The sequence below is a fragment of the Cotesia glomerata genome, linkage group LG4, assembly GCF_020080835.1.
Source record: "Cotesia glomerata isolate CgM1 linkage group LG4, MPM_Cglom_v2.3, whole genome shotgun sequence".
NCBI classification, from domain to species: Eukaryota; Metazoa; Arthropoda; class Insecta; order Hymenoptera; family Braconidae; genus Cotesia; species Cotesia glomerata.
This window is the reverse complement of record NC_058161.1, coordinates 18642540-18660120: the sequence shown is the minus strand read 5'-3', so window position 1 is coordinate 18660120 and position 17581 is coordinate 18642540. Positions and strand designations below refer to the sequence as shown.

The 17581-nt window shown below is 28.2% G+C and overlaps 1 protein-coding gene and 2 long non-coding RNA genes across 3 annotated transcripts; 2 read left to right on the top strand and 1 right to left on the bottom strand.

Moving 5' to 3' along the window:
* The first annotated feature begins 756 nt into the window (after positions 1–756).
* LOC123263769 lies at positions 757–6425 on the top strand. The gene is made up of 3 exons (XR_006509221.1): positions 757–954; positions 2116–2125; positions 6410–6425. It is a non-coding gene; the product is annotated as an uncharacterized LOC123263769 (long non-coding RNA).
* Positions 6426–7806: 1381 nt separating this feature from the next.
* LOC123263766 (serine protease easter-like) lies at positions 7807–9757 on the top strand. The gene is made up of 2 exons (XM_044726740.1): positions 7807–8270; positions 9145–9757. Exons 1-2 carry the CDS (start codon positions 7964–7966, stop codon positions 9750–9752), a joined length of 915 nt encoding a protein of 304 aa, XP_044582675.1. The 5' UTR covers positions 7807–7963; the 3' UTR covers positions 9753–9757.
* A 4579-nt stretch (positions 9758–14336) lies between these two features.
* On the bottom strand, positions 14337–17198 carry LOC123263767. Its single transcript, XR_006509220.1, has 2 exons — positions 17059–17198; positions 14337–14369 (listed from the first exon to the last, which is right to left on the bottom strand). It is a non-coding gene; the product is annotated as an uncharacterized LOC123263767 (long non-coding RNA).
* Between the last annotated feature and the right edge of the window lie 383 nt (positions 17199–17581).

Genomic DNA, 17581 nt, shown 5'->3' with positions numbered 1-17581 from the left:
TCATACACAGTAAGTATGTTTCTTATATGTTCCGATTATATTTCATAACTTATATTTATCATATAAAATAAATATATTAAGGAAGTACGAGCGCTAGGCGGGGTGGGGATAGGTATCCACTCTAGCGCGGTAAGGGGAAAGCAGTAACCATATGATTTTTCTCAATATATAGATATACATTTAACATTGGCTAATGGCGGGATTTATTTTTCTTTTAATTAATACACTTTAATTAGTCGGGCAAGTGTTAATTTTTTTGAATTAAATTTATCACTAATATATTTACTTTCATCCATAAGTTTTTTAAAAATATTCACCGACAGTTTTACGAGAAAAATACAGAAATGTATCAATGTTTGGAGGTTACCCCATAAGACCAATGTTAAATTGCTCAACTTTAAAGTTAATTATTTATTTAAATAATCGGGCAATCTCCTTCAAATTTTCAGAATTTGTTAAGACATATTTAAACTTCATATTAAAAAAAAATCAAGCCTTTTATCAAAAGTTGTCTTGGTGCTCGTACTTCCTTAATAATATATTTTACTTTTATTTGAAATATATTTCTCATATACCAAAAACAGCCAAAAGTTCAGTAAACCGATTACAATTTGCTTATATTTGAAATATACTTGAAATATATGCAAGTATATTTTGAATATAATTCAAATATATTTCACATATATTTTGTGTATAAAATGAAATATATTTTTTTTATATTCTAATTATAAATTTTTTTCGTGGGGGAAGCTATAGTTTAAGAACGGGAATTATTCATTGTTTACGCCCCCGTAATCCCCTTTGGGAGAGGATTTTTTAAAAATTTTTTTACATACAAACCTTCTCCTAACAATTCTGAAGACAACAAAACAAAATTTAGCTCAATCGGTCCAGCCGTTCTCAAGTAATGCGTGGACATACATGCGGCATTTTATTTTTATTTATATAGATAAAGTATATGAAAAATTGATGCGGGTACTCAAATGAAAGTTCTCGATGAGTGTAATGTCGGGGTGAGCTTATATCTTTGAAAATGTCAATGGTAGACAAGATAGCAATGTCAGTTATTAATTATTGACATTTTTAAAGATATAAGCTTATTTCGATGTTACACTTATCAAGAGCTTTCATTTGAGTACTCACATTCATTTTTATATATTTTTCATATATACATATCCCGTGTCTAATGCCAAAAGGGCGTATTACAGCAGTTAGATAGAGTTCCATGCCAAAAGGGCGTATAAAAAAATTTATTTTTGTCATTCTTTTAATAATCGTTCGAAACGTAAAGTTCTGCAGAAAAAAAATTTTTGACATACTAACGCCAAAAGGGCGTAGCTTAAGATATAACGCCCTTTTGGCTTTAGGAAATTATCGGTCTAAAGCCAAAAGGGCGTATAAAAAAAATCAGGATTTTTCATAATTTCGAACAACAGTCTTCAAAATTGTCTGGAGAAAGTTTGTGAAAAAAAAATTTTGAAAAAGTCAACATTTTCGATAGTAGTAAATTTAAATTTTCATCATTTTGGACACTCCAATGATTAAAGAAGCATATGAATTAAAAATTTTTTCGCGTACTAAAATTTTATATTTTTTATAAGTTTCCTTCTTATTCGTTGCATAAAATTGTCGTTAAAATCCATAATATGTATATATAGAATGAAAAACATCTTATTATAAGTAAAAAATTATTAACTAATCGTTAAAAAATTTTTTGAGCTAAGTATAGCTGAATATAGATCTGATGAAAACTCTATTTTCAAAAAACGGGGTAAAACCAATAACTTCCCGCTTTTAGAAAATTTTTAATTTTATTAACGGGAAGTTAAAAATTATATGCCCTTTTGGCTTTAGATCATTAAATTTTCAGTGTTCTAAAGCCAAAAGGACGTATAACTTCAGACATACGCCCTTTTGGCTTTAGAAATTTTTTTTTCATTTTTAGGCTTAGAACATATTTACAAAACGATTGGCACCAAAAAAAAATTATACGCCCTTTTGGTTTTGTAATGCCAAAAAGGCGTATAACTATTATCCGCCCTTTTGGCATTAAGCACGCGATATATATAATATATATAAATATATGAAAAATTGATGTGGGTACTCAAATAAAAGCTTTTGATGAGTGTAACATCGGGATGAGCTTATATCATTGAAGACATCATTTTATTTATTACTTAATAATTAAATTATCATTATGAATCTTGTAAATTTTGATTTTCCAAACTTTTTCTATATTTTTTATATGCACAACAACAACAAAAATCCGTTTTATTTTGAACTTCCCGCTAAGAAAATTGAAAATTTTCAAAAATCGGGAAGTTATTGGTTTTATCCCGTTTTTCGAAAATTGAGTTTTCATCAGATCTCGACGTTTTGAGGTCCTAGGAAGCTTTCCTGACTATTCCCGCGAGGGTGTCACTATGTCTGTATGTATGTATGTGTGTGTGTGTGTGTGTTTTTTTTTTTTTTTTGAACGGTTGATCCGATTTCATCGCGGTTGGTACCATTCGAAAGGGCTTTGCTAAACTTAGATTTCCTGAAAATTTGAATCGATTCGGACCGATAGATTTTGAGAAATTTGGAGAAATCTTAAAAAAAATAGGAAAAAAAATTTTTTCAAAAGTGGTTTTTTTGGAATAACTTTTAAACGGCTCTACCGATCGATTCCAAAAACTAATAAGCTCTCAACCTTAAAAAACCACGTCAATCGCCGCCAATCCGGTCAAAATCGGTTGATTCGTTCGAGAGATATCGTGAACGAAAGAAAACCAAAAAAAGTTTTTTTTCGGAGTTACTCCGAAATTTCTAGTTTGACCAATTGAAACTTAGAAATTCTTCATGAGGCTTAAAAAACTGCGTAAAATGCCGCCAACCGCGTAAAAATCGGTCCATTCATTCAAAAGTTATTGTGATTTGAAAATTCATAAAATAGTGTTATATGGAACTTCTATCAGACTTTTGAGTTCAAAGAGAGGAAAAGCACAGAAAAGGCATCTTTTTGCGCTCAAAGAGCTCAAAATAACACACAGATTGTATTTTTGAGCTCGAAATTCTTACAAATATAAATAATACTGTGAAGCGGGAAAGAATAGGAGTTACGGTAATTATTATGTGAAGCGTTCCACATTCACCTAACAGGATATATGGCATTGGAATCACTTATTCCAACAGAATTAATTCTCTTGCTTTCAGAAATACGTATCTTGATCCAAGAAAATTTATTTAAGTCAAGAAAATCTTGTTGTTTTGAGAAAATTCAGCCTCGAAGCTCCAAAAAATTTAGTTCTTGATAGAAGTTAATTTTCTTGTTTTGAGAAAATTTCTCTCTTGCTCCAAAAAATTAAATACAAAGATAGAAGTAAATTTCCATTAATATTTTTATTGATTAATATGTTAAATAGGAAGATCAAATAGGGGAGGGGGGGCAAGATGGGGTACCCCCAAAATTGCGTAAGAAAATTTTTTTTTTCCAAAAAGCTCTATCAGCTTCTTAAAATATATTTTAACGTCATTTCCTACAATTTAAAAGAAAAAAAAATTTTTTAATCAAAAAAACAAAAAAAAATTTTTTTTTCTAACGTTTCTTACAGTAATTTTTATCGTCATTGTGCATCGTAATAAATTTTTTTTCACATCTACGATTACTTTTTCTAAATTTTTAAGTTCTCGCTTTACAAATGAATGATTAAAAAAAAAAAAAAATCGGGGAGAGTCATTGGTTCCATGCCAGTTTTCGAAAATCAAGTTCTAATCTGATCTTCACATTTTTAAGGTCCTAGGAACTAGTTCTTAATATTCCTACGAGGATATCTATCGGCGTGTCTCTATGTGAGTGTAAACCTCTAATGTGTCGAAGAAAAATCTTACACAGAAAGAAAAATTTCTTGATTGGAGAACAAAATTCTTGGCTCAAGAAAATTTTCAGGTGCCTGAAGGAAGACTGAAGTGAACCTTTTTTTCTGTGTAAACTAACCATTCTAAAAGATTGTCTTTTTCAACCAACTTCGAAATTTATTCTAGGATAATTTTTGATGTCATAATTTAACTATCAATGCTCAGAAAACTGTGTCAGAGGCCGCCAATTTCTTCAAAATCATTTGGTGGACTTGTGAGATATTTAATTTAAAAAGTAAGATCTTTAGGCCTACAAGATCATTCAACTTGAAAAAATTTTCCTGAATCCCTAAACCAAGAAAGAGAGTGCAAAAAAATTACGAATGTTTTTTTTCGTGCTATTGCTTGGAATTGCGTGAGATCTATGTCTAAAAAATTTTTCACCGGGAGATCCAAAAATTAGAATCTTCTCAAGGGAACTCTTTTTTTTATCTTGATATTATTTTTACTCAAGCAAAACCCGTCAAAAATTACTACAAAATTAAAAAATTTTTTTTGCTACCTCAATTTTTGTTAGGAGTATATTGCGTCAACTATAACAATATTTCTTTTTTGGGTGATTTGTTTATCTCTCTGGGTTCTTTCGTAGACTTATCGATAAGAAAATGTTATTTTTTTAACGACATTTCATTTTCGGATAATGAAATTTTTTTTCACTTTTTCAGGGGGTACCCCTTTTTCCCGCAAAAAAAAAAAATTTTTTTTACGTCAACTTGAAATTTGATTATTTTCCTCCAATTACGACTGAAAACGAAAAAAATCAGCATATTTAAGTCCTTAAAATCATAACGGTTTCTTAAGTACCCCATTTTGCCCCCCCCCCTCTCCCCTATAAGAAAATAATACCGAATAAATATTGACAATGAGAAATATTGTACAAGAAATTTGTAAGAAATTATTGCATGAAAAAAAAAAGGACGGTCACCCTCGATAAACGATTCAAGGAATAGTTTCTTAACTAAACAAATAACACCATATTGATTTTTCTTGCATATCCTAATTTTGCACTGTGGGGGTCATATCTTACACCCACTCCTTTGTAATTTAATATTTATTTTAATTTTGATAATTATTATTATCATGATAATAATGGACACTGTTTTCTCCAAATAGTAAAAATTGGAAACGCCCAAAATTCAAAAACTTAATGATTTTCACGGTGAATTTTAACTTTCACCGTAGACTCGGCTATAGTATCATTAAAATTACATTACAAGATTTACTTTTGTCCCTAATAAACTCATTATTTCCTTTACAAAATTTGAAGGGCACTAAAACCATTAAATTTAAGTGACCCGAAGTTAACTTTTAGATTATTTCTCGACTGACTGACTTAAGAAGAAACGGGAAAAACGGACGTCTATGTAAGTCCTTACTCTCAGGAAGTTACATCTAACTGTATGTATCCTTATCATCTCTTATCGATCTCTACCACATATATACCCTTACATCTCAAAGCAGAAACAAACCTTTAATTTACCTAAACATATTATGAACTTCCCCCTCCCTGTTCATAACCCTCATTAAACAACTGAGTTCGATCGAATTGAACAGAATTAAATTTTTAATTCTTTTGAATTCAGTTAAATTCTGTTAATTCGGTACCTAACTTTAAAATTAATTCTGTTTAATTCGGCAGGTGAGCCAAAATTTATCCGAATTAAAACAAATTCAAAATTATTAATTCGGTTCAATTCTGTTAAATTCGGAAATAATCCTTGAATGACTGGCTTTGACTCCGAATTAGACCGAATTAAAACAAATTCAAAATTTTCAATTCGGTTCAATTCTGTTAAATTCGGAGATAATCCTCGAATTTCTCGCTCTGACTCCGAATTAAACTGAATTAAAACAAATTCAAAATATTTAAGTTAGTTCTATTCTGTTGAATTCTGCAATAATCCTGGAATCTCTGGTTCTGACTTCGAGTTAGACTAAATTAAAAAAAATTCAAAATTTTCAATTCAGTTCAATTCTTTCGAATTCGGAAATAATCCGCGAATTTCTGACTCGGATTTCTGGCTCTGAAAGATTTTTTTTATCAACAAATGGTATAAATTAAATAAATAATTGTGTCAGAGCTTCAAACTTTGGCTTAATTTGTTGTTTAATTAATAAGGAATAAATAAGTCTACAATTTTTTCTTTGTATCTTCATTAGTTAAAAAGTTATAATAAAATTAAACATAAAAAACCAGGTCAGAGTGGTGAAATTAAATATAACAGAAAATTTGAAGCTCAATAAAAAATATAAATAAATTTTTTTTTTTCAAAAAATAATACATGGTTGTTTTTGTTTTTTCAAGTAGAAAAAGAAAAAAAATACAAAGAGATAATTAATTTGTTTATAACAAATTGTTTATTAAATAAACAATGAAAATTTAATTAATAATCGAATCTTTTTTTTTTATTATCAAAGACCAAGATAAATAATGATTAAAAAAAAAAATGGTTCCTTAATTTTCATAATAAGTGGTAAAAAAAAATTGTTATTTAACAAATGCGTTTTGGAGCAATAAAAAAATTTTTTTAGAAAACGGTTTTTTTTTTTAAATCATAATAATCATCAAAGATTATGTTATCAAAAAAAAATTTTATATTATCTCATGAACAACACATTTGTTTATAACAATTTTTTAAACAATAGGAGATAAAAATTATTAAAAATCATTTTTAAGTAGCTTCTGATCATAAGAAAACGGATCAATAATAATATTACAAAAAAAAATTTTTTTTCAATGTTTAATTAAGATTTATAATTTTTTTCCTCAGTAAATTGTTAATAACAAAACGAAAATTAACAAGTTTTGAATTTTTCCAACGGAAATCTATTCTAAGACCTTTAAAATATAGCTCCACAAAAGAAAAAAAATCTCAGATTGATAGTTTAACAATTATCGCACTTGCAATGTTAATGTTCATGCTACAAAAAATTGTTAATTAATTAATGGATAACTTATTAAAAAATCGCGATAAAAATTTTTGACCACGGATTATTAATCATTAATCTATCCTGCAGGCGCCTGAATTTTTTTAATTTTTAATTTTCATATTTAATAAGTTTAAATAATATTTATTCATGAAAAGTCCGAAAGGGACGTGGCTTGCGCAAGCCGGAGTACCCGTTTTCGAGCGTATTTTCAACCCTCTGGGAAAATTATAAACATTAGTTCGACAATTCTAAAAGTCAAAATTTTTTTTAGGAAATTTCTTTCTCTTTTTGAATCTTTTTTCAAATTTAAATTATCTCAAATAGTTTTTGAGATATTAACGAAAAACCAAACCCTCTTTTTTTTCACTTAATTGTTTATCACTATTGCAATTTTTGCGAGCGGGCTTAGCATTTTCTCAAAAACTATCTACATGACATTCCGAATCGAATGACACCTCAATCATAATTTTCGAAGAAGGCGAAAAAATTTTGACCTAAAATGCACTTGTTGACTAGACTATATAACAGAATTGATATTTTTAATTCAGTTGAATTCTGTTCTGCAAAATTCAACAGAATTGAGCAGAATTAAATTTTTTAATTCTTTTGAATTCTTTTTTACCGAATTTAACAGAATATAACAGAATTAAAATTTTTAATTCGGTCGAATTCAGTTGTTTAATCAGGGAAATAAAAGGGTTGCGCACACTTACCTACTGCGCACAGTCACCCCACGTGACTCTATCCAAAATTCCCGTAAAATTATTGCTATTACAGATAGATATCAACTTGCTACCATTTCACTTTAATATATCATTCGTAAATAGAACCAGAAGATACGCATCAGAAAAACAGTATGAAATTATTGATATTATTCAGTTATGTAATAATAACTATTAGTGCTCGTAAGCTATTTTTTTTTATCAATTGAGCGTTATTGAAGTTTTAAATTAAAAACTAATATTCTAAATGACTTGTTACAGAAAATAGTTGCGAAACACCACGTGAAGAAATCGGTGTTTGCATTCCGGTAGTAAAGTGTCCGTCGATAGTGAATATTCTCAAAGGTAGAAAACCGTTGTCGGATGCTACTTTGAGATTTCTTCGTCAATCACAATGTGGACTAGAAGGAGAAATGCCGTTTGTATGCTGTACCGATTCCGTTAAAAAAGATAACTTGACAATAGAAGCGTCAGAATTAGTTCCAAATCCACCAGATGTGTCTAATCATCCTAATTTGAGGTTACTTGACCACGAACTCTGTGGTCCGGTGAATGAAGCTAAAGTATACAGAGGTGAAATTGCAGGTGTATTTGATCACCCATGGATGGCGCTGCTAATTTATCTTCACCAGGGAAAGAAGAAATTTGGGTGCGGTGGGACAGTTATCAACAAAAGGTATATTTTGACAGCAGCTCATTGTATCAAGGATTTACCGTCAGGTAAGTGTTTTGTCATCTGAACCAAAATTGGATTAGGTACTAGATCTTATTAAAGAGGTTCGAGCGTAACTTATGAGTCAAAATAATGTTTAAATTTTTTTTTACTTTCAGTCTTCATAAAGTTCGTCAAAATTCTTTATTTTAATTTAAAATAATTTGAACAATTTAATAATTGATGATTTTTACTTATTTAATAAAATAAAGTAATAAAATGACTTTCGTATTTAATAATTGCCGGATTAAATAAACAGATTTGGCAACAGCGCGTTTGATTATACCCATTACAGAGACGTGGATGAGTGTGTCAGTTAAATATTTCTCTCTCTGTAACTATATTTCGATCCTTTTCTTTTTTCTCAGCTGTTGACGCGACGTTGCCAAATCTTGATTCGAATAAATAGCTGACGATAAACGAGTCAAAAACATTAAATTAAACTTTAAATATGTCAAAAAGTATATCAGTAATGTATCATTATTAAATTTTTTTTATATTTTACAATAATCCAAGTTTCTTGTGTATAATTTTTTATTCGTTAAAGTTGGGAGGTTAATATTGAAAAAAATAATTAAAGTCTCGACTAAACGTTTGTCCGCCATAAGAGCCCGTGTATAAGGAGATAAAAAATGTGATTTTTGAAATTTAATATCTAAGTAACTAAACGGTGAATCTTTTTAAAATTTTGGGATTAGATAAATAGCGTATTTATTCATACAGATACTTAATTTCAAAGCTCAAAGTTGGAAATTTTTTTTCACATTATATTCGCTTGAACCTCCTTAACAATAAATTTTTTATCTCAGGAATGTGGACAAGATAGGATCATAATAAGAATTACAATATTACAAATTACTCCTCAACAATATTTTTTTGTAGGTCGAACTCTAATCGGAGTACGAGTCGGAGAGCATGACTGGAGTACGAAACGTGACTGTGACGTCGATAAAGATGGCCTGGAAATCATGTGTTCCGACGATTCATATCAAGATTTTCTTGTGCAGAGCACAAAATTCCACCCTGACTTCAAGCTATCAACGCTGCGGAATGACGTAGGACTGATACGTCTGCAGAAAAATATAGACTTTCTGCCAATAAATACCAAGCCTATTTGTTTGCCAATTGAACAAAATCAGAAGATGGATTACAAATCTTTAACAGTGACCGGCTGGGGCGCCACTGAGTTTGATATTCTTAGTAAGAAACTTTTAAGGGTTGCCGTACAGCCTCTTCCTATTAAAAAATGTACCGAAGCCTTAGGACCCAGTAGTACTATTATTTGGTACAAAGAGATATGCGCTATCGGTATAAGCCGCGGAGATTCAGCTTCTGGCGACAGTGGTGGTCCGCTTTTATCAACAGGTCGATATTATAATGATACACGAGTTATTCAGCATGGCATTATTAGTTATGGAATGAATAACTATGGAATTTATACAAGTGTATCGTATTATTTAGACTGGATACTGGATAATTTAGATAAATAATTAAAATTACCCGAAAAAAAATGTTTCTATATAATTATATATAATTGTATATAATCATATATGATTATATATGGAATCACATATATAATTATATACAATTATATATGATCATACATAATTATATATAATCATACATGATTATATATGGAATTGTATATGATGAGGTTATATATAATTATATATGACTATATATGGAGCAATATACAGCCATGCAAGATTGTATATAGTCCCATATATAATTATATATGCTTATATATAATTAACAAACATAAAAATTTTATCGTTGAGAAAAAATTTTTTTTTGGTAATCACAAAAAGTGTAAAATGATGTTTATAATTACGTTTAAATAATTCTGAAATACAAAATTTGTTACATTTCCTATGAGATGTTATGTTCTGCTCTGTTACTACCTAATAGTAAAATCATTATTTATTTTATTATTTAAATAAGTGTTATATTATAATGAAATTAGGTAAAATAAATAAATTATGAATAATGACTATCCAAATATATATTAAAATCAATTTTTATATTCCATTTATGATAAACTCATATGATACATTATGTAGATCATAGAATCATTATCATCTAAGACAGCAGCACAGCAGACAGACACTTCAAGACGCACGGAGATCACCAAAGTTAAGCAGCACTAAGCAGGGTTAATAGTTTCATGGGTGACCGCTGGTGTTATAGCTATAAAATTATATCTCGATATTTGTTTTTTGCATTTTAATTGGTTACACAGAATTGCGTAAGACCATATTAAATATTCTATCCATAAAATTAACCCAAAAATTAATTAGATGTAATAAATATATAATTAAATATTGTTATATATAATTAGATATGATTATATTTGGCCATTTTTCATATATAATCATATATAGCCAATTTATATATAAATATATATAAATATTTTTTCTCGGGTATTGATAATAATTTCGTTTTTTATTTTTTTATTGAATCAAAGAATGTAACAATTCCTATGAACTATAAAAATCTAGTTAAATAGCATCATCGTTACTTAATTAAACTTCTTACACCTAAAATTATTTATTATGTTTAACTTCAATACACTAAGTGTCCCAAAATTACTATAAGAGCTTTTATAATAGGGTATAGAGATGGAAATTTTCAATCAAAAGTTCCTGAACGATTTAAAAAAATTTGTATCGCAATTTAAATGACAGCTAATTAAAGTAGGCCAATAAGAAAGCAGTTAATTGGCGCCTCTAAGGTTAGAGAGTAGCGACTATATACAGTAGAGTGGTCCAAAAAAAACATTTTTATTTTTTTTTTCAAGTGCTGCTGTTTCAAAAACTTCTCTAAGGTATAAAAAAAATTCTCTCCAAAGCGCAGCTTGATATCTCAATTGTTCATGAAGCTCAATGAATTTTTATTTTCCCATTTAAATAACACATCAAAAAATTTTATTTACGTTTTCATCCGGTAAAACTACGAAAAAAATTTTTTTTTGTATTTTTCGTCAATTATTCTTGTAGGAAATTTAATTCTCTATAAAAAAGTACTAAGGTAGTTTTTTCGTAATCCTAACAAGTAAAAAGTTATTAAGCTTTAAATACTCGCAATAAAAGAAAATTTAATCAGATATGATTTTAGAATTCATGTTGTATCACATTTTCTGTTTCAAAGTATTTGATTAAGTAATTTATATTTTTTTCTTAAAAACATAGTATACAGTCTGATATCGGTCATTCAGTCTGGACCAGTGATAACAAATGACAATTCAATATATCGGTTTGTTTATTTGAACCACATGTTAAATGCACTGAAGGAGATTACCAGACTTTGTAAATACTCTAACCACTGCTTAAAAAAATTAAACTAGATAATTTACTTTTAGCACTCTCTTGCGGCCTACATGAAGATATATAGTAAATTAAATTTTTTGTTGACAATTAGTTTTTTACTTCAACCTAGCTGCATTTTAATAATTATGTCTTATAAGTCATATAAACTAAAATAAGAAATAACCAAAAAATTAAATCAGTCTCAAAGATTATATTGGTTGTATGTTTATTAGCAATTTTTTTATAGTCAAGCTTATTTACTTAAATATGTGATGACTCCTGAGATAAGGCAGTTTTCCGCACTAACTCTACTTGTTTATTTATCATTTTTTTTTTCAATGATTAAATTTAAAAATAAAAGAATCAATTCACGAAGGACTTCTATTTACGTACTCCTGCAAAGTTTCGTGATTTTTCATTCGGTCAAAAAGCGTCCCAGCATCATGTTCAAAATTTAAATATTCACCTGTTCTACCTGTCCTAAATCTTCTTAAATAAAAAAATTAAATTTGGTATACATCCGGAAGTACTAGCTTGCTCTTGATTCAGATTCCGTAATGAAATTCAAGTTCAATTTTAATAAATCACTGCTCATAAGAAAAAATATCCAAATTGTAATGAGAGAAATTATTCATCATTCACAGTTAATACTTCACCAAAAGACAGGTGTTAATTATATTAGAAACAGTCTAGTTTGATAAATTTTGAAATAAATACATGCAGTTACCGAAAAGTTTTCGAAAAGTTGCTTTGAAACTATCTTCGTTCAAATTTTTTTTGTGCAAGTATTTAAAACTCAATAACTTTTTACTCGTTAAGATTACGAAGAAACTACCTCAGTACTTTTTTGTAGAGAATTAAATTTCCTACAAGAATAATTGACGAAAAATACAAAAAAAATTTTTTTCGTATTATTGCTGGATAAAAACGTAAATAAAATTTTTTTACGTGTTATTTAAATGGGAAAATAAAAATTCATTGAGCTTCATGAAGAATTGAGATATCAAGCTGCGCTTTGAAGGGAATTTTTTTTATACCTTAGAGAAGCTTTTAAGATGATAGGCAAAAAACTTTTTTTTTTTGGACCACTCTAATATACAGTATAGTAACTGAAACTATTTTTATGGGCTTTAGTAGTCATTTTGATTAACTCTAACTCAGAAAACAGAAAAATAATTCGGACAGCCCGGACCGGAAATCGAACCCGGATCTTACGGTTACGCATTGAGAGCTCTTTCAGTTAAGCTATTTAAAAAATCGTCGGTAACAAACTTTCAGTCGGTTAATAATTTTTTAATTAACATGATAAGAAAAACATGTTTATTAACATATACACTGATAAAAAAAATGACTCAAGAAAAACTTTTTCTTCAAAATGTCATTCTTCTTTTAAGTAATTCAATTCTCTTGACTTAAGATATTGATTCTCGAATCAAGAAACTTGGTTGTTTTAAAATAAGATATATACAAATTCGCCCAAGAATTTCTTTCTCTTGGATCAAGATAGACGGTAACATTGGTTCAAGATATTACCGGCTTGTATCAAGTATGGCGCGACTCAAAAATTAAGATATTATTTTACTTATTTTAAGCATATAAATTTTTGTATTTTTGCTACTCTCTGTATCAATAAATATTTTTCGGCATATAGAGAAATACAAATTTTTTTGCTTCAAAGTTTTTTTTTTGACTTAAACTTATATAACATTATAAATAAAAAAATTTGTTCCTGAATCCACAATCAATAATTTTTAAAATGAAATAAAATTATTCTGTATCAAAGACAATCGTTTTTGAATAAAGAATTCACTTGTATCGATCGAAGATAATATAGTCTTGAGCCTCGTAAAAATGTTATCGATCGGAGTGATTAGATCTCTTAATCCAAGAAACATGAAATCAAGACAAGAATTTCTTGAAATAAGACAACTATAGTTTTCTTCAAAATAATTTTCTTGGTGCAAGAATATTTTTCTTGAATGAAGTTATTTTTTTTTTATCTAAAGAAGAACTAAAAGTATTGAATCCCAACAAAATTTATTAAACAAACATTATTTAAATTTTTACATAATAAAACAATAATATTTTGAGACTTATTTCAACGTTTAATCGTGAATAGGAAAACTATCTTACTCTCTTAAAATGAATCAATGGAATTTCACTGTTTCACAGCTATAAGTATACCAAGTGGTATAACTGTGAAATAGTGAATATACCACTAATTTCCAGTGATTTTCACTGTTTCAGATCTAGAGAGGAGAATTGCAAATGTCGGGCGGTAAATCCCACTGTGAGCTTATTGTTTCTGTACGTCAATGACAACGGAAATGTTGAATCTATATCCAGCAATTCCCAAGAGCTGGTTGATGAAATGTTTTCGGAATGTGATAGAATAGTCTGATATCCAACGAAATCAGTATTGAGTAAGAAATTCGCATAGAAATAATTCTTCTGTCCTGAGGATTGTAGGATTTCATTAGTTCGCCAGTAGACTGGAACTCGGATCCGAACATTCCAAGAATCGAATGCTTTACTCGGATCTGCAGAGTACGGCTTCAGAATCCAAGATTCAGTATCGACTAATAGCGATAGAAAATCATTAACTGAATATTTGCTTGGTCTGTCGACAGGATTGATGACTTCAACAGTCCATTGAAGAGGAATGCTTCCAATCTCCCTATTTATTACCTCGACATGATTTCCTTGGGTGTCCCAAGATGAAATTATAACATTCCGTCCATTATTATAAGATACAGAAACCTGTGGTAAACACGCCGCCAAACCAAGTACTGTAGCTGCGAACTAAACAAAATTTTAAGAAATTATTACAGCGGCTATACTGAGAAAACAGTTTGATTTAAGGAGATCCAAGTACTCGCCTAATGTAAAGAATGTCCATAAAAAGTAATACGTAGAAATACTTTTGTTATCTCAAAATTAATTTTTAAATTAATTAATAACATTTTTGAGGAAATTTCCGAAAAATTTACTCATCAAATAATTATTAACATTTAATTGACTACACGGAAAAAAGTAAACTGTAATAAATAACAGTCGATTTATAATAAGTAATGATCAACTGCTAAAAATTACCATTTCAAACAGTAAAATCGTGATTTTACTATTCACTATATAATGTTTACCATTTAAACGTTACAATTTACTCTTTACATGGAAGAAAATACTATTTTAAACAGTAATATTCGCTATGTAAATGTCTAAAATGTTAAAGTATAATAATTAAGAAATTCAGACTTTGATATTTATCATTTCGTAGCTAAAAAATGATCTTATGATATGTAAAAAGTATAAAAAAAAGTTTGGAAAATCCAAAAGTGCACGACTCATAATGCTCATTCAATTATAAAATAAAAAAAAAAATAAAAACATAAGTCGTTCAAAATTAGTTGCCGAAAAAACAGCTGTACTAGGAAGATACTGCACAAGCGCCTCTGGTGGAATAAATGTACATAATATCTATAGATATGTCACCATCCATGTTAATTTTACATGAATATATATAGATATACAGTCTTGTAGTTTTCGTTATTTATTAATTGCAATTAAACGACACTGAATTAATTGATCATTCGTATTCAGTGACCTACAATCGTCGATTAGAATTAAAAAAAAAAAAATTTAACTCAAATAATGGATTTTTTCACAAGTTACAGTGTTTCCGGGTTTCACATATGACAGACAGGAAAATTTTTTGACCTATTTTGGTGTTTTTTTCCAATTCTATTGCAGTAAATCAATTTTTAAAAAGTATGAAAATAATCTCCATTAAATTATTTCGACAATAGTATGCAAAATATCTTGATTCCGTGAACTAACAAGGCTATAATAATAAAAATAGCCGCCAAAATGAGGCGAAAAAAATTTTTCGATTTAAAGCACTCTCTGATGCTTCGCATCATGAGTCGTGCAATAAAGTTAGTAAATTTCTAACACAAGCATCGTCAATATTTACAAAGTAAAATGGTAAATTTTAAACGCAACGCTAAAAATCAAACTGTAATTATTGTCTCGTTTGGACTGGTAAAATGTATATTTTAAAGTATAATTTTTACTGTTTGAAATGTTAAATTCTCCCAAAGTGAGACCCCCTTCTCTTTCATCTGAGTTCCCCTTCTCCTCATAATATCGACTATATATTGAAATGGCAATTTTTACTGTTTAAAACTGTAATTTTTAAAGATGAAAAAGTCGTTATTTACTATAGTGACAGCTACTAATAACTTATTTTGGATATTAAATGATGAATTGTGGCTTTTATACTTTCTACATTAAGTTCTGTAATATTTATATTTTTGCCACCCCGATGTCCGCTTTACTGTTTGAAACTATAAGAATTAACCGGAATCCGAGTGAATATTACAGTTTACTTTTTTCCGTATACAATAAGACTTTAAAAAACGGAAGTTCCTTGTGATTTTTCATAAAAAATATAAAATATCCTCGTAATATGTTCGGAAAGCTACTTTTTTATTGTTTTAATCGAAAGCTTATTATTTTTTCAATCAAATTTAATGAAAATAAAATTTTGTTAACATCGTTAATTGCATTAAATTCTCAGCCAAATACACGGCTGGTGGAATCTCCATTTACCTACATGTAAAAATTGAAATTTTCAAACCTAATTATTTAATTAAATATCCCGGAAACCTACTGTTTTTAAATTTTTTTTATTAATTATTAGGCTACGTAGATTGAATTTACAAATTTTTAGGAAGTTTTAAAAATTTTACTGCTTCACGTGGATCGCCTTAAATTCGTAGATTTATTTAAAATAACTTAAAAATACGTAATTAATAGTAACAAATTTTGTTTTATTTATATATGGATTACTTTTAACCAAATACTATTTTGTTTTGGTTTATTTCATTTAATTTGCTTATTTATTTCATTAATAAAATATTTTTTAATAGTTAACAAATCTCCTTTGAAATAAATCAAAAGACCTTTGAGTCGCTTGTCGCTATTTGAGTTGTAATAATTTTAATACCTTTATCCTCGCCTGTTATAATTCACTAATTTTATATACATACATAAATTTTAAATGAATTTAATAATGGAAAAACTATAAAAATCCAACTCTTAGCTAATAATTTTAGTTTATTAGAAATTACCCTAATAGAAATTATAGAAATAAACTGTTCCTCATTGTTTCGATAACCCTAAAAATATCTCAGATATTATTTACTATATTACAAAGCATGATTTCTTTATCACCATTAAATATCACATTTGTTTATAGTTAACAAATCTGATTTGACTGAAATATATGATTTTAAAGTAATAAAAAAAGATTTTCTTAACTATAAACAATTAAAGATTTAATTATATTAAAATAAATACACTTAATAAACGATATTTTTGTCTTAAATATATGAATTTCTTCGTGTAAAATAATTATTAAGTGGTATTTAAATAACAGATTTATTAATAATACATTAATCTTAAGATTTACAAAAAAATTAATACTTACCAGAAACGAAAATGTGAGCTTCATTTTGAGGTTTAGCTGAACAAAACAAGTCTTGTTCTAATTTTAATGTCAGTATCAAATAGATTTTATAGCAATCGGCACACAAAGAACGTGATACTGTTGTTTGGAATCCCCCACTTTGGGGAATCTTCGAGCACGGAAACTACAGCTAATTTGTCAAATAGATGATGACAAGCGTACGAAGTTGATAAAATTATAAAGTGCACTATTATTGCTTCTCAAGAATTTTTTAAGTCATTAAGCATTGCTTGCTTTGATAAATATAATGACCAAAATAGTCAATGAATATGTCGATAGATATAAATTGTAGAAATATCTATCCTGAATATAATCCTTAGTTCATAAATTGTTAATTTTCCATTATTATTATTATTAAAAAAAAAAAAGTAAACTTACTTTACTTCATAAAATATGTGCTTTTGGTTCAAAATTAAAAAAATTTCTTTTTTTACTTCTTTAATTTCTGTGAGAAGTGTATTTTATTTTTATATATGGATGATTC

Coding starts and splice junctions, on each gene's coding strand:
- LOC123263766 (XM_044726740.1), top strand. CDS start 7,964: ATGCCGTTTGTATGCTGTACCGATTCCGTTAAAAAAGATAACTTGACA. Junction 8,271..9,144: donor TATCAAGGATTTACCGTCAG/GTAAGTGTTTTG, acceptor ATTTTTTTGTAG/GTCGAACTCTAATCGGAGTA.